This window comes from Copadichromis virginalis, linkage group LG12 (assembly GCF_057382275.1).
Source record: "Copadichromis virginalis isolate Kocher_CV1m ecotype Utaka linkage group LG12, C_Virginalis_male_GT1.1, whole genome shotgun sequence".
In the NCBI taxonomy this organism is placed as follows: Eukaryota; Metazoa; Chordata; class Actinopteri; order Cichliformes; family Cichlidae; genus Copadichromis; species Copadichromis virginalis.
The window spans coordinates 18,369,850-18,387,909 of record NC_140629.1 but is presented as its reverse complement, the minus strand read 5'-3'; the positions used below and the strand labels follow the sequence as shown (position 1 = coordinate 18,387,909).

Below are 18,060 nucleotides of genomic sequence, written 5' to 3'. Positions count from 1 at the left end.
GGTTTAGATTTGTTTAAGGGCATAAAGGTAGGGAAGTTCCAGGGGCCCTCTGCTGTTTCCAGACAGTCCCAGTGTAGACTGCAGACTTCAGACAACTGAATCCCTGGAGCCCCCAGGGCAGCATGGAAGCCACAGATGTTCTCAGGGAGCTCAGAGTAGAAGACTGAGTTAGAAGTGGGAGAGTGGGAGGTAAAGGTGTATTGTGGGAATGAAAAGAAGAAACAAGAAAGCTCTAGGGTGTAATTCCTAGAGTTCCTCAAAATCTATCCAACAAGCCTCCTAAGACACTGGCATTGGAATTTTTGCAATAAAAGAAATCAAATCAACACACAACAACACTAGAGCTGTTTTACACTTAAATAAAACTCACAGAAGTGTGTCACAACACATTTGTTTTGTTTAGTTGTTTGTTTTTAATCATATAGCGATTTTACCTCATAGAAAGGTTTAGGGTCAGCCCAGTGGTGGCTCTCTGCATCCTGAAGAATGCATGTATAACAAGCCTGGATACAGTAGCTGGTCAACTGCTCTCTCATGGCCTCGACTGTATCTTTGTATTTCTGCACAGGTAGTGGGGTCAGGGTTCTAGGCACAGATGAAGAAACATCTTTAAAGGTAATGTTAGAAAACACATAATATAATACGCACAGCATATTAAATGAAAAAAACAAAAAAAACAAAACAAAACAGGTTTACTAGGGTAAACAAGTTCAACAGTGCAGAATCCTGTAATGCATATGGATAATTAAGAGCTGTCTTTTATGTACTGGGAGCTATCAATGGCACGGGTGAAATGATTAGATGAAAGAATAGATGATTTATTATAAAAGTTCAGTGTGACATTTCATACCCTTTAAATCCACCTGCCTTTATACTTTCCAGAGAGGGGACTTAAAACCAGGGGGGAGTTAATGGTGTAAAGAGAGGAAGGCGGTTTATGACCAAATGGGGTACCATGCAAGTGCAGGTGGAGTGCAGGGGTAAAGGGCCAAGGGTGGGAAAACAGGAGCACAAACAGCACCAAGGATTTTTTAAAGGAGATCTGTGGAGAGCAGTTTAAGGGGGTGATAAGGGGCATGAAAATGTTGAAGAAAATGGATGGAAAAACTTAGCAGGTGCAGATACTGTGGGTGTTGTTACCCTCTGTCGTTATCTCTGGTAACCCCCTGTTCATCTAGAATTTCTTTGACTTTCAAGAATCATTTTAAATTTCCTAGTTTCTAAATTTGGAAGAAATCTTCTTCATCCACTGCTTCAGTTGATTAACATACTAAATATTTATCTTTTATTTCAAATTAGGGTAAAAAAAAAATGAAAATGTATTTTACATAAGGTAGCTGGAGCAAGTAGTGCTATGTGATTTATGTTTCTGGTGCAAATCCTTGTAATATAGATCTGCAAAGCTGCCTGTCAGCTGCTAATGGTTACTGCTGATACTTTAAGAGATGCTGCTTGCAACTAGGCAAGACAGGCAACTGCTAGGTAAGGCAGGCCCCAGACCGGTGGGGGGCCCCTCAGGGCTGACAGACAGTTAACTACGATAGCAATGTGCAAAGTTGGGAATGGCAGTATAGGAGAAACCTGACCTCTCTAAAGGGAGCCCCACCTAACTCCACTCCTGTTGCAAGTGGCATGCACGATTCTGCTTGAACAAATGTAATCACAAGGAAAATGAAGAAGAGCTATTACGATCAATGATATGATTTTATACTTCTAAGAGTGGAAAACAGAAAGAAGAAAAAGGAGAAAGAAAAGAAAAAACAAGGCAGTGGTAAGTGGAGCAGATAGTCATCAAATACAATGCTAAAGAGCTAAATGCAGATTATTTCTTTGTTTACTTTGTTTTAATATTGGTTTATTTAGCTAGCAGAGCGGGGCAGATTGCGCATGGCCAGGGGTCAGGATTGTCTTATTAGCATAGCAACCAGATATTAGAATCTAGTAGTTACAGAATAGATACTTTATCACCATTCAGCTTTGCTTTAGACATTGTTATTGAAATAAACATGGTCTCTGCCACTTTTCTTTGTTAAACGCTGTCTCCACCTGAGCTATGGATGATAAGTTATGAAATTTAGAGCCAAGTGTACTCTAAATTACTACATTATATTAGTGTAATTATTGTGCTATACACTGAGGGAAATTATTATTTAATCCCCTGCTGAATTTGTAACTTTGCTCGATTACAAAGGAATGAACAGTGTGTAATTGTTACGCTAGTTTCATTTTAATGGAGAAAGACAAGAATATCAACCAAAAATCCAGAAAAAAATGCATTACATAAAAGTTATAAACTGATTTAGAGAAGGCTTGGGAGAAAAACCAAATTGAAGCTCTTTTGCATCAACTCAACCTGCCATGTTTGGAAGAAAAGAAATGCTGAGCATGACCCAAAGAACACCATCCCCACAGTTAAGGAGAGACGTGGAAACATTACTATTTGGGGCTGTTTTTCCTGCTAATGGTACAGGACGACTTCACCGCATTGAGAGGCCAATGGACAGGGCCATGTACCATTAAATCTCACACAAGCACCTCAGCCCGAATACTTAAGATGGGTCATGCAGGTGATATTTATTTCCCTCGGTAGATCAGTCTATAGCACAATAATTACACCAATATAATTGAATGTATGTGCAGTGTGGTGTGTGCATTTTGTTGTAGTTTCCAAATCTGTTATGTAGGTTTAATGGTTTTCTGAAAATGAAAAAGACATATTTTCATTATGTAAAAACTTGAGTAGACAGTCAAGGCTATCAAATGTAATGTGTACGTCCAAGAACAACATTCAAAAGTTGAATTTGAGTAATGCTAATTTTGTAACATGAAAGCTATGAAAATGACATTATTAATGTGTTAGTGTATAAATATACTTCCTTTAATATAATGGTGATGAACACTTGGTTGGGTGGGCCTAGGGCCCATAGGTTTCTAGAATCAACACTGGATATTTTGAGAGTCGTTTTAGAATTACTTTGCCACAGTAAAGCATTGCCTGTGTCTATAAGTGAAGTTTCCGTTTGTTTAGTTTTTAAGCAATCCACTAAGGAATCACCAAAGATAACTGTGACAAGTTTAGGATCAAATTAGAAGTAAAATATAATCACATTCTCCCCATGTGTTCCTGAGTTATGCAGTTGAATAATGACTAGTAAAGTCTTTTTGTGGAACATTACGGTGCCACAGTTAAGCTGACATTTGACCTTTTAAATGCAAAAGGCCATCATTTCATCAGTTTATCCTGTTAGACCAATGTGTGAAATTTCATGTGAAAGTCATAATTAGCATGTTTTGTGAGTTTACAGTGACCTTGACTCTTGACCTTTGACCAACATATTCTAATGAGTTCAGCCTTGAGTCCAAGTGAGTGTTTGTGCCAGATATTGTCAAATTTCCTAAAGGTCTAGAAATCATAAAAATGGTACAGATTTGAAGTTGCAAGCGACCTTTGACCAACAAACTCTTATCAGCTCTTCCTTTAGCCCAAGTAATTGTCTGTGCCAAATTAAAATAAAAGCCCTCAAAGCATTCCACAGATATAGCATTCATGAGAACAGGAATTAAATGGAAACCAGGAGACATAATGTCACTGGCCGTGGCAGTCACCAGGTCTAAAAAAGTTGGGAAAAAGACAAAGCATGGGAGCAAGGCAAATAAATAATTCAGCTGCGTGAAGTTTAAACAAAATAACTGTAAATGTCCATAAACATCTGGAAACACACTACTTACATTTTAGCTGCAGCAGTACTGGAATCCTTCAGCCTGGCACTGTAGTGCTCTAGTCGCTGGTGCACATAAATGCAAGTGGCCAGTAGAGCATGCAAGTTCTTCAGGGGAGCAGAGGATGGTACCTCCAGGGCCCTCTCCTGCAAACGACCCAACATGGCAAATGCTGCTCTGCCACATGACTCTATAAAGCTTGATCGCACCTGCAGAAGAGAGCTCTCGTTGCAGGCTGCTGCCAGTGGTAGTAAGGCATCCATTTCAGACATGACTGCTCCGCAAAACTGAGGGGGGAGAGAGATCGCAAACATGAGGCAAGATGATTTCAGTAACAGAGGGAAAATCTGTCAGTAAGAGGAAACAAAAAAACAAAACAAAAAAAAAAAAAAAACAGTAAAAAGAGACCTCATTAAATGTAAATAATGGAACATTTGTGAGAAGTGATCAGAATGACAAGGATTCAAGACTGAGCTGAGTATTACACAGGCATTTATCTTGTGTTTGCCTACTACTGAAAACAGTGACAAGTGCAAACGATGAATACAAATATCTGAGGACATGCACTCGGCATCAACTTTGCTGTTAAAAATTCACAGCATTAGGTCAAACAAAAAAACATCAGTCATATTTTATAACATTGTTAATCACCGTAGTCACAATCTAATACAAATTTTACAACACACTGGAGGAGGTGGAAGTCAGACAGGAAAGAAGCTTGGCCCAATAAAGACGCACCACAGCATTTCAATCAGGTTGAGTTCTGATCTTTCATTGGGGCCATTGCAACGCACTGATAGTTTCTTTTTCTGTTGGAGATTTGCGGCTGGGCTTAGGATCATTGTCCTGATGCATGACCCAAATTCGGCCAAGCTTTATTGGTTGGACAGATGGCCTCACATTTGACTCTAGAAAATTTTGAGTTGACCATGAAGTCCTATGTATACCAATGATTACATTGTGTCCAGGTCCTGTGGCTGCAAAACAAGCCCAAGGTATTACACCTCCACCATTATGTATGACACATGGTACAAGAAGTTTGTGCTCATATTCTGTACATAGTTTATACTAAATGTGGTACTGTGCATTATGGTCAATCATCTTGGTCTTGTCTATCATTGTTCCAGGAGTGCTGAGGTTTGTTCAAATGCAACTTTGCATTTGACTTAAGATGTGGCGCCACTTCTTTTCAGAGAAAAGATTCTTTCTCCCGGTAGCGCTTCCAAACAAGAAAAACTCAGTTTTCTTCTTAGTGTACTTTCTTGAACTTTAACATTTAACATGAGATGTAGCTCTTGGGATTTTTTTGCAGTTTCTCTGAGCATTGCACAGTCTGACCTTGGGGTGAATTTGCTGGGAGTTCCACACCTGGAAAGATCCTGGCAACTGTCTTGAATGTTTTCCACTTGTGAATAGTTTTTCTCGCTGCAGAATGATTGGCTTCAAATTGTCTGGAAATGACCTTATAACCCTTCCCAGATTGATGGGCAGAAAGAACTGCTTCTCTAAGGTCATTGTCGATATCTTTCCTTCTTGGCATTGTACGAATCAAACCAGCAAAACTTCTGCTTTTATGCTGTTGATAAATTAATCAAATGTCAATTTTTTTACATTACTGTGAAAACTTCTTACACAGCTGTATTTGTGAATCCAAATGTATAGACCTAAAATATGCATATGCTTAAGTTATGAGCCAGGTGGATCAGTAGAAGCCTTAAAACATAGCACAAGGCCCATATCTGCTGGATCTATTTATCTAGGTCACACTGAAGAAAGAAAATAACACTCAGAAGACTGTTGCAGTTTAATCAATCAGTCAGTCATAGTGTGAATCACCTGCTTCTACAGTCACGGGATTACTTGACTAGCTGTCGGAGAGGACTGAGAAGTTCAGCATTTCTATTTCTGTTACAGCTAACAGTGTGTCTGCAGCTGACAATCTAACAATCTCTTCAAACAATTTTCTCGATAAAAGCTTTCTGTGGGGCCGGCAAACAATGACCGCTTGGACAATTAAGTCAATACAGGACTGAATGTTGTCATTAGGAGCTTATCTTTGATGGGAGAAAAAAGGAGCATAATGGAAAGATCCTGAAGAAGCATACAAATACAGTATTCGCACACATATAAACACTCACACACTGAAGCCAGTTGAAGTCAGTCTGAAACCTTAACTAGCTAAGATCAAAGCGTGTGATCCCACCAGGACTATTGCAGCAAGGTGAAAGAGATTTTATAAAGTGCTAGCGAGCCCTGTTTATGTGTGTGCAGAATGTGGAGTAGACAGACAAGTGAAGAAATGAACACGCAGGTGAGGGCTTCGCTAAAGTCTGAATACAGAAAAGGCACTTCTGCTGCTATAATAGAAAGCTGGCATGAAGGTTAGAAGGGTCTAGTAAAACAAGGAGAGTTCAATCCCAGGTTCTGACAGGAGGGTGAGTTACAGCTGTTGAAAGCAGGCTGTTTGTAATTCATCTATCTGCCAATAATAAAAGTACATCATCAAGTACTGTGATGGATGAACAGTATCATTGCAACCTGCATATTTATGGTAATATAGACAGAGGAAAGTGGGTTCAGATAAAAAAGCGAGGACTGAGGTATGAACAAATGAATATAAATGTGAGAAATATTGATCTATCATAATATCTTTCTACCGGCAATTTTCAAGGTTTTGTCTTGTAAAAAGTAAATTTGCTCTTCTCAGACACTAGAGCATGTTCAAGCATATTCGAGCAAACACATAGAGTATGTGTGTATAAACACATATACCACCCCTCCCACACACACACACACACACACACACATACACACATATATGTATTTGTCTTGAATATCTTTTTAGCTCAGTGTTATTGAATTCAAATGCATGCATGTATAACCTTTGGGCTGAAAGACTCATCTTTGAAACGTTGACCTACACATAACTACACTGTACAGGTCCTGAGTACAGACAAATTCTGACACTCGTTAGCAGTGAGAGCCACAAATACTGTCAGTGTAAAAGGGTTAGGGGAGGAGAGAGTGGGAGGAGGGAAGAAAGGTGAGGCAGTAATGATAAGAGTCTGAATAGTGCTCAGTGTAGGGGAGAGTGGTGGGTAGTTGAGAGGAAGATGAATGTGAGTTGGGGAAAGTTTCAGGTAGAACTCCCTGAAAAGTTGTTCGGAAAAATTTAAAAATGCAGAGAAAATGAAGAAAAGCGAAAGTGAAAAAAAAGAGGAAAAAAACAGCATAGTGACAGTGTGTATGTGGCTGGCCACACTGGAGATCCTTTTGTAGAGAGTTAAATTCTAAACCTTGTCTCACATTAGACACCAGCCTTACCTTTGGAGAAAAGTCAATCTCTGGTTTCTGCTTCACCTCTCCCTGCCATTTCTCAGGCCCTCTCTCACCCCTTCTGCTTATCCTGCTTTATTCTGTTCACTAACCAAGCCTCTTTGCCTTCATAATACATCCCTAGATCATTAGTGCACCATATACCCTCCACTTTCCACTTTCAACACCTTTCTCTACATCCCATCTAACCTACATAGTGGTTAAATGTTTTTTTTTTGTTTGTTTATTTTTTGTCTTTAGAGAACTCTGGTAATACTGATGACTTTTTTCGAGGAAACTTTTCAAGGTGTCATGCCCAAATCATTCGGGCCCTCTTTTGCACAGAGACCTTTCTGCTAGGGTAACAAAAAACATTATTCTCCCTGGGTCTAGGTATTGTTTGGAGACTTGCATTGTTCTGGGTGAAGAGGACAGTGAGTCCACTGTGTATGGCAAAAGGAACTAGCACACAAGACTGCACGACAATGAGGGCCTTGTACAGATATTGCTCATAGAATAAACCTACGCATTAGACTCATGTGTGTCTTCCTTTTTTGCACGTTTGACAACAGCTGAGTTTTACACATTTAGTACACAAAATAATTGACTAAAGGAGAGAGAATAAGGTTCTGAATTAGTGCTATTTGGTACTGAATGATAGAAAGGACTTGATATAAGGAAAGGTTAATAAGAGGAATCTATCTCTATAATGAGAGCAATGGGGGTATTTAACAATAGGAGAATTCAGAAGTTAAATTCCAGCCTGTCTGCACCTTTATTTTCTTTTTTAAATTATTCTTAAAGACAACAGGAGTAACCACAGGAGAAATTCTACTTTTGCTTGATTAAGGCCCTGCACTGTATTAGTGGGCTAATTTGATCTACAGTAAAACCAAACATTCCTCCAGCACGGCTTGTGTGACAAGAATCATTGGATAACTACATACTAATAACTAGAGCTACTTAAGGACTGCCCTGAAGCAAATGTACTTAAATCAAATTACAATTAAACATCGGTTTACTCGACACTATGTGCAAGAGTACCTTGGCTATCATTCTGGGAGTCTCTGCCTCTGAGTAGGAGGAGAATGTGTCTTCTCTGAGATGTGTGTTGCTGGCAGTGGTGAAGGTGGGTCTAGTAATCAGGCTCAGGGAGACAGAGAGATGTCCAGAAGAATGCAGTTCGTCTTCTTGTTGTAGATTCTTAGCACAGACATTATCCAGCACCACCTTTACGCAATGCTCCATGTGAGGGACTAGTCCCTTGAATGCTGACCTCCAGTTGAACTCCAGAACCTTTGCCTGGCAAACAGGAAATGAGCCAACAGCCAATTAATGTCTGAATGGTGAAGGGAATACTTTACCTGTTCATTTCACTGCTATAAAACACTGCTTGTTTGCAATCCTAAAAAAAAGTTAATATGCCCGCATGATATGAAATAGTTGTAATGATAAAGAAACATGTAAAAGTTGTACCTTTGTTGTTTCTGTGGTGGATTTCTTGCTCTCAGTTGTGTTGTCTGAATCCTTTTTGCTTTTTTTCAAGATGCCTAAAAGCACGATAACGTTTTTGATCAATTTAAAGAGATTTATTTTACAGTGTGACTAGGAAACAGCTCAGTCAAACTTACAAGTTATCAACAATGACAATGAAACTTCAGAAAAATCCTGGTTTGAAAATGAATCGCGATAATCTGTAATATCTTTCAAGTCTATGGATTATTTAGAATGACTACGTCTATATTAAGTATACTGTTATTTCCCTATTGGCCAACATGAGAAGTATAAATGCACATGCCTCAAATGGAGTAGAAAAAAATTGCCACTGGCATTTGCTTTAAAAGTCTAAATTTGGGGTTTAAATTTGATTTGAACCCAGATAGTATGAGCCTTAAATGGGGTAATTCCATGAAGGGAGCCTGTGTGGGAAGAAGGGGGAGTGTAGGAGGGGCTGACATGAAGACAAGCGTACAGGATGTTGGGTTAGGGTTGCAATTAAAAAGCCTGAACATCAAGGCCACAGTTTCCTAATCAGAAGGCGAAGAGTAAGACCCCAGGCGAGGCAATTTAGCTGAACAAGACCGCATGCAATGGAAGAAGAAGGAAGCAGCAAGCGCATCACTTTTTGACCTTTAAGCCCATCTGATGAATTTCTGGTAATTAAGCTGTTTGATTGCCTGGAATTAATGATTTGGATAACTGCCCTTTAAAGGCTGTTTACCTCCCTGTAAATTGAGCCTTTCTGCAAGTCTTGTTTTTGTAAATGTAACCTTTATGGAAATTACTCCATGCACCAAAAGCTTTCATTTAACATTTCCGCAGCAGCAGTTCAAAGGGGAGAGAGGAAAGGGATACTAAGGGCTTATATAACACCCCAGATAATTCCCAACTAAAATAACACATTTCTTCAGACACAACTCGAGACTTTTGGAAAGAACAAGTAAGTAACAGTGTGTGTGTGTGTGTGTGTGTGTGTGTGTGTGTGTGTGTGTGTGTGCATTTATTTCAATTTTCTGTGAATTCTGTGAATTTAAAGGTATTAAAAGGAATTATGTTGTCCTTGTTTGACCACTGATTTAAAGAGAGGATTTTATTTTTAGATACATAATCTTGTACACTCACCAGACACTTACACTTAATTAGGTACACCTTGCTAGTACCAGATGCCTAGCCCTTTTTTTTTTTGCCTTAATTGTGGCTTAATTCTACGTTGCACAGATTTCACAGTGTGCTGGAAACATTCCTCCTCCTTCGGTCCACATTGACTGACAGCATCACATGGCTGTTGCAGGCTTCTTGGCTGAAAATTCATGATACAAATCTCCTATTCCACGATATCCCACAGGTGACTGTGGAGGCCATTTGACCATAGTCAACTCATTATTGTATTCAAGAAAAATGTTTGAGATTAATTGAGCTTTGTCAAAACATCACTTGGTGCATTATCCTTCTGGAAGTAGCGGTCAGAAGATAAATGGATGGACATGGTCAGCAACAATACTCAGGTAGGCTGTTTAGATAGTATAAACGGCAGTTTCTGAAGTACTTGGACCATCCTGCCTGGCTCCAACAACCATTCCAAGTCACTTAAATCGCCTTTTTTCCACCATTCTGGAGCTCATTATGAATTTCAGGAGGTCACATTCCTTATATGCACTGCTGTCTAGTGATTGGCTGATATTTGTTTTAACAAGAACACACAAGACCAATAATAATTTTCAAAGATAAAAAACAACAAATCAACAAAAACTTACCAAGCGTCTTAGTCAAAGTATATGAAGAGTTTATTGAAAATGGAAATGGATTGGCATTTATATATCAGTTCTGTTGTATCAAAGCACTTTATATTGCATGATATTAGGTTTGATGATGGTGAAGGAGACACTGTCTAAAAAGTCCGATCAAAATCCCCCATACTGTAGGTGTTCAGTCATTTTTACATCATGCTTTAATACTTAGTAAGCCCCTGACTGAAACCTCATGCCCTATGAATTGGAGCACTGTTATCTTGGGAGAGGCCAACTGTGATCATTGTTTTGATTTGCTGTGACCCTCCATACTGTGGAGACATGTAGACATAAATCGTTCTAGCAAAATGTTGCCCTTGGCATGAAAGAGCCACCAAATCTCCTCATAGTTCAGGTCAAGAGTTCTTTTTTTTTTTTACTTTTGTCTGTCATTTATAGATAGATACATGTGTGCATTTTTGAGTAACTGATTACCTTTTATAGGAGGAGTGTCTCCTGTACAGTCAATGAAGATCGTGTTAGTGACCAGCTCCTTCACATCGCTCTCAAATCCCAGCAGGGTGCAAGCCAGCTGGGTTAATGCCCTCAACTGGTGGGAGGTCAAACTAAAGCTCCGACTTTTCGTGGGAAGCTCCAGTGGTGCTGTCAAGGGGGGAAAAGAGAAGAGATCAAATAAACAGTGTGCATGCTTAGGAATGCATGACTAGCAAAGAGATGCACTACAGTTTATAGTTCAGTAAAGGAATAAACATTTTCATGAAAATGGGTTTTCAACCCAACCTCCCCGCCTACATGCACTCATCGGAAAACACCACCCTCCACAAGTCTTGCCTCGCACAACACCTCTTATAAATATCGACCCATTCATGTTTTCCCAAAACACGGCACAAACAAAGAGACAGCGAAAAAAATATGCAAAACTTTGCTCCCAGAGAAGTCACACATGCACATCCCTCTCTCTCAGCACAAAACTTTTCTCCCCATAACCCGCCGATGACCCCCTTGGCAAATATGGATTTCCCATTTTGGAGGCTGCCAAAGCCATCACCCAGGGGATGTTCCGCATTAAGCTGGAGAATGGGCGGCTAGGAGATGCGTTGCCATACTCCCAGACACATGCACAAATACTTTTGTGTGTCCGCTTAAATGAGCTCCTCCACTGCAAAGGCATTTGGGAATGGAAGAGCTCGGTATTAGCCTTGACTCTGAAAGCTCGGAGATGATTGAGCGTTGAGACGGGAAGAAGAGGGGGGTCCTTTTCCAATAATTGTAACATTATTGCCTCTGAATCCTAATGAAATTTTGCCATATTGTTAAACAAAATCTGACAATATGAAAACACATTGTCCCCAAGGATGCCTGGTTTAATCATGCATGAGGTTTGACTCAGTGTGCTGTGTGTGGGCACTTGTGTATGTTTATATGAGTGTTAATAAATGAGAGTCGATGAGTTTTTGTGTGTTTTCGTATCTGTTGGGTGTGCGCACACTTGTTTACGAGCATGTAACGCAGGCCATTATGAATAACTTGATTTGCAGGAGGTGCTCGAATGCACATTTGCACATGTCAGTCGTGCAAGACAATTGTCACACACCAACCGGATTTCTATGGCCTCCATGGAATAAAAATTCTGACCTCAAATTTTTTTGTTTTTCCAAGTCTACGTCTATACATATATTTATGTGCGTGCGTGTGTGTGTGCGCGCGGCTGTGTGAAATCACAAGTGAACAGATGTGTAATTTGGTGTGTTTGCTTACGTTCATGTATATGTGTGAGCGCGTGCATGTGTGTGTAATTAAGCTGCATGGGTCTGCAGCTTAGCAGCTCCTCTGTAATGGGGTCCAGTGGGAGTCTGTGCTAGAGAGACTACATCACGCTGCATGTGTACACGCGTGACCTGGCTGACACCCATGTGCCGGTCTCGTTCTCCAGCTTGCACATTCACGCACGCACCACCAATCTTGTCTATTTCTGAAGTCACCAGCAAATCAAGAGCTAAAGCTGTCAACAACTCAAGAGTAAACAATCAACCGGACAAGCCAGGAAATGTTGTTGATATAACCACAAAGTTACTGCACCGGATTATCTAAAAAGTAGGGATGCATTAAGTTATCAGCCAAACATCGGCTGTGGCTGATAGTCACATTGCCATTAGCGTGTCTTCTTAATTATTGAATATCTATATCTGTGCATTATCCGTGTGTCTGTCTGTCTGAATACTCTCAAAACTGTATCCATTTTTAAAGGGTTTATTTTGTGGTACATAAATCTACGATCCATGTATGAATTTATGCTCGGCATGAAATAGCTATATACTATCTATACTATTTATCTATATCTATACTGAGTTCTCTGTTTTGCTTGCACAGGGATCAACAACCTCAAAAACAAAATAAATAGAATCGATAGTATAATTAAGAGTAACAGTAACACTGGTTAATTTGGCCAATTCAATTCCCAGTCGGTGCATCTCTACTAAAAAGCTGCCACTATATCCCCACCCTGTTGCCCCATTTTAACCTTCTCTGTGGCATACAGCAACCATTAACCCCCACCTCAGTCTAAGTATCACCTTTTCCAGAGCTTCTTTCTCCTCTTTACCATTCATTCTGTTCATTCCCTCAACCTGTGACCCTTTGACAGCTCCACTTGCTCACTAAGTCACACCCTAAATAGTCGCACGCATGACCTTGATGTTCAGCAATGCTGTGCCTCAGCCTTTCATTGGGGTCTGCAGCGCAGCTTATATAGGTATTTATAGTCGTCTCCCTAGCCAAATAGCCCTATAGCCATAGCAGTCTAGTACATAGCCATCTAAACCTCATTATACCTTTGTCACAACAGTGAGGCCAAATGAAGGCTCCCATAGCCACTTGATGGAGAGGGTGTGCTTAAAAGCACCCAGGTGTGTCATATAGCATAGTACATGGCATGTCTTATAGAGCCAGAAGCCAGAGCCAGAGTTCAACCAAAGGTCAATGTAGTGAGAATCAATAAAGGAGGAGCCAGTGGTGAAAGCAGGGCAAAAATGATATGTTTATACAGTATAACAGCTCCTTCCATATAACATTATGGACGGAGCTTATGAGTGAGGATGCTCCTATAAACAAAAAGACAAATGTTAAGCCATATTCTGTGATAACCATTAAAGCAGTTGGCATCTTATCAAAAAGCCCTCAAGGCAAGTAGCGCGTTATTCATCTTTATGTTTCATGTGAAAACAGTGCCATTGTTGAAAAAATGTCCAGGAAAAATCAAACACCGCAGGTCTACAGTGGCCAGTTTTTAGTTTGTATCTTTTAATAATGACAACAATGTAACACAAAAGTGGGAGGAAAAAAAAACAGAGCAGGTATTTTTGGCAAGCCATCATTCTTCTACTTTTCTCTGTGGGTTCCACCATCTCCACAGTCCTCTCTCTCACATACGCACACACGTGTGCACACAAACACTGCTCATGACTGGCAGAGAACAGAGAGAGAAGGGAGAGAGGAGGAGATCTAGGGGAAGGAAAAGGGGTGGTGGTTAGGGATGAAAACATGGGGAAGAGAGGGAGGGAAAGAGAGGGAGGGGCGGGATAAGGGAATTCCCTTAGCAGTTGTTATTGATTCCGGTGTTTACGGGCGAATAGTTTAGTGCCGTTTACAAAACAGAACAGATGCAGCCAGTGAGCAAAAAGGTAAACAATTGCTGTGTGGCGGGCTGCCAAATCCCCAGTCTGATGTATTAAACTCACGGTGAAGAGCATTTCCCCTTTGGCTGCACTTATTGCCACTTCATTTCCTCTTTGCTCACATACACATTCTCTCCTTCTTGTCATCTCGCGCCTTCTCTGCATCTTTCTCTTTCTCTCTCATTCCCTCGTTTATCTGAGGGAAAAGAAGAAAAAAAAAAGGATGAGGGTGTAGGTGGCTTTTTTGCCGCCTGGCTATTTTCCGTCCTTCTCTAACCCAGGAGGCCCAGTTCTTCCTAACAGAGCCATTAGCAGGGGGAATTGCATGTGTCTGACATGGCCGAAAACCAATTATTAGACACTTTCTACCAAATGATGCCCAAGTCTTTGGGGAATGGGCAATCATGCAATAATTTAGCCACTGATTTAATTTCTCTCCAGCACAGCATTCCCTTCCTTTTTCATCCTCCTGTCCCTCTATTCCTCTTCTTTCTTTTGCTCTGTCTCTCTGTAGTAAATCCGACCGTCTGAGGGTGGTCTGCCTATGCGATGCCACGCTGGACTATAGGCTCTTATCATGTCATTGCAATATGTGAAGGCAACTTTTCCATGTTTGTGCAGATGCCTGTGTCCTACAATACCCTCTACAGGTGATGTAAACATGTGGTTTCATTAAATCTCACCAGATAAGGAAAAAGTAATTTTAGAAGACAAGGCAATTTTAGTACATCTTACATATTGGAAAATCAAAGTGCTTTACATAGTTCATAAAATGAATAATACTAAATTAGACAGATGTCCTCTTGTTCAATGAGGCTTTTTTTATTTGTTTTTATTAATATCCTGAAAGTCACCTAAATAAAAACAGGGATATAATTCTAGAGCCTTGTTTACGTGAATCCTCTAACTCTAATTTTGAAGGACAGGTATTTTAACCGCTGTTATCAGAACAGATCAACATTTCACTCCACATTCAATGCATTCAAAGGCAATGAATTAAGCAAAATGCAAACATTTTCTTTTGTTCCATGAAAATCATGAGTCAAATGATGACTCTTGATTTGTTTTTGTAGCACTGTTCTTTGTAGCAACAAAATCCTTTATATACCTGTATTGACCTTTGTTAACATTTCCCAGTTTACAGTTCCTGAACACACAGTTAACACATATTGTACTTCTAAATGCAGAACAAACAGTACAAGTAAAGCACTGACTACACCTGACTTGGCACACTCCCTTGTTAGTTTTTCCTGCAGTGGTCATAGGTGTATAGCTGCATGAGTCTGTTAGTGCTCCACTTCACTGTTAACATGGAGCTATTGCCATGCTATACTTTCTCTTCCTGCTTGTGTTTTCTGTGTACCCGTGCCTCCTAGTGTGCTCATCTCTCAGGGTGTCAAGCAGGGTCATATGGGTGCCTTGGGGTACGTCTGTGCACCTTTCAGTGTGTATTTGGGTAGAAGGAGAGTATGAAGTCACTGTGGACCGGCTGCTAGGCCCTGTGACAGCTGGGGTCCTCTTCGTCAGTTGCGGCCCACTGCTCACCCAGACAGCCTTATTATGGGAGGCCTCCTGCCGTGATTTACCAATATATACTCTGACACAAGCACGAGCATGAACACACACACACACACACACTGTGATCTCTTGTGGCCCTTTCCATGGGTGCTGTCCAACCAGGGCACAGCAGGGGCCACCGAGCACTTCACATAAAGAGAAAGTAGCAATGTTTGATATCTCAATTAAGTTGCTCTGCAAGGAAGAATGTGTAGTTGTGACGATGGAGGTGGTGTTTTTTGTGGTTACAAAGACGCAAACTTTTTCTTTCGATTTGAATGTATTTTTGTGTCCTTTTCCTGCGTCTTATTTTGTTTCTGGCTCTCTTTGTGATGAGCACTGCAGTGACAGTGAGATAGAGGTTAAGATTTCTCTGGCTCCCTCTGCATACTTGAACCGAGAGGGCTGGATGAAGAACACGAAAGAATGTATTGTCCTGATGGGAGCATTTCATTAAATCCCACTTGTTTAGTGCCCTTGTTCGCATCATTGTTTTCAAGCCCTCAGCGAATCACACTGACTCTTCATCACGAAGCGCTGGCTGCTCTCAATAAGCCAGCCATTTTTGTCTGTGCTTCCTCAATAGAAGGTGCCAGGAAAATGTTCATATCCTTGAGCTGTTCAAGAGTGATACACAAAAGCCATTGTGGCCACTCTGAGGAAATGGGGAAAAAAATAAATAAATGGCACGCATATGACACATTCTCAAGGGCCATGAAACATATTCTTTTCTGCCATTTCACTGGAGCCATGATTTAGAGAAGATGAAGAAGATGACAGACACACACATAAACACAACCGCAGAGTAAAGACCCTGATCTTCTCATTAAGATTAGTAAACAACCACTTGCACTGTTTGGTAACTTTCTTAACCAAGGGCTTCTCATCATGTGCAAGGAAGAGAGCATTAAATAAAAAAAACAAAAACACACAAAGCGACAAAAAAAAGAAGAAAAAAACAACAGCATCCATAAACTCCAAGCATCACACAAAGACATGTGCATACGTGTACTCAGTGACACACACAAACCCCTCTACCTAGCCCATAATTACATGGAGGCATGCGTGTGCACGTCCCAGGCTGACAGTGTATATAAACTCAGGCAGAGATATGATCTAGTGAGGAGCTGCTTTTATTAAATATTAACAAACGCCATTCCCAAGTAGCCTCAATCCCCACAAGCACCTCCAATGCCAGTCTTAGCCTCAGCCTAGCTATCTCGAGTCACTACAGAACCTCTCTCCCTGCTGAATAGGCTGCTGTGCTTTCTCTAAGAAAGAGTTCAAAGAGCCAGAAAGGGTGACGAGGGGGGAGTTGCAGTGATGGTGAATGTGCTTGCTATACATGTTCTAACTCAATCCTTTTTTATCTATAGGGAGCTGCCAACGTAGTCATATGGGGAAATTAGTGGAAGTGGAATTTAAATCAGTGTTATCGGAATGGGGTTGCAGAGTGTTTGAACAGAAATTCACAACCTCGACTTCACCCCTGTGGTCGATTGTTAGGGAAGAAAATTGTGAGTGCGCGTGCAGCGAAGTTAGAATGAATGCTTTTGATGTCCTACAAAAACACGAATCTCCTATGCATACATATGTAAATTACTGATGCCATATATGGAAATTTAATGATGCATTTTTAAAAAGGAGGTATTAAATGACTCTTGATATTGTTTTTTTAAAGTAGGCCTGAAATTAGTATGCTCACACACACACATCAGAAACAACCCAGGAAGGTCACTGAAAACAGAGTTTGTACGAACACATGTTGACTTACAAAGTCACGCATACACCTTAAAATGAAAATCAACAGGTGTAAATATATTGCACAAAAACACTTTTGGTAACACTGCCAGTTTTTCAGTTGCAATTTTTAGCTAATAGAGTGTGGCAACTGTATAACTGTAAATGTCTGTATTTGCAATCCAACTTATACTTTCGGAAATCATATCATTAAGGGCCCAGAAAAATGCTTTTAAAGTATCAAAACTGTAGATAATGGTTCCCAAATGTAAAAAATATTACTTGCCTTGTTTTGGCAAAATTACACACACACACACACACGCGCGCGCACACACACGCGCACCACACCTAAACTTGGCCCACCCACTTCCCTACCGACTCAGTGAGGTGTGTTAGTAAGGTCTAAAGCCCGTATTGTTCCTGACCAACCAACCTGTCTCGCACTTGCCCCAGTCCCACTGTTCACCCCATTACACCTGGAAAACTAGGAGGAAAATGGGAGAAGAAAAAGGGTGAGAAAATGGACATGGAAGAGACGAAGTAAAGGAAAAGCAGTGAGGTGGAGGTGCTCAGACCCTTTAAATCTGTCTAGGTACAATGTCAAAGTCTGCCTTTGAGTCGGTGGGGTTAAAAGAGGAGGCAGATCTCGCTGTGAACGTTGTTAAATGGTTCAGTGGTTTGACAGTGGCTGATGCTACAGACAGCGCTACTCCCCTGGGAGTCCGCAGATTCTCCCAGGCATGGCTCTTATCAAAATATACCTACCGCCTGCCTCTTCTTCAGAAATAAACAATAACACAGCAGGG

At 40.6% G+C, this 18,060-nt stretch overlaps 1 protein-coding gene across 1 annotated transcript in view; it reads right to left on the bottom strand.

Moving 5' to 3' along the window:
• kiaa0825 (KIAA0825 ortholog) overlaps window positions 1-18,060 on the bottom strand; it is a 117,084-nt gene that overhangs the window by 82,573 nt on the left and 16,451 nt on the right. Inside the window, exons 7-11 of the mRNA XM_085475131.1 lie at window positions 10,758-10,925; window positions 8,512-8,585; window positions 8,080-8,337; window positions 3,730-4,007; window positions 435-585 (exon numbers count right to left, since the gene is read on the bottom strand). Coding sequence (XP_085331257.1) covers window positions 435-585; window positions 3,730-4,007; window positions 8,080-8,337; window positions 8,512-8,585; window positions 10,758-10,925 — 929 coding nt within the window. The remainder of the gene's footprint in view (window positions 1-434; window positions 586-3,729; window positions 4,008-8,079; window positions 8,338-8,511; window positions 8,586-10,757; window positions 10,926-18,060) is intronic.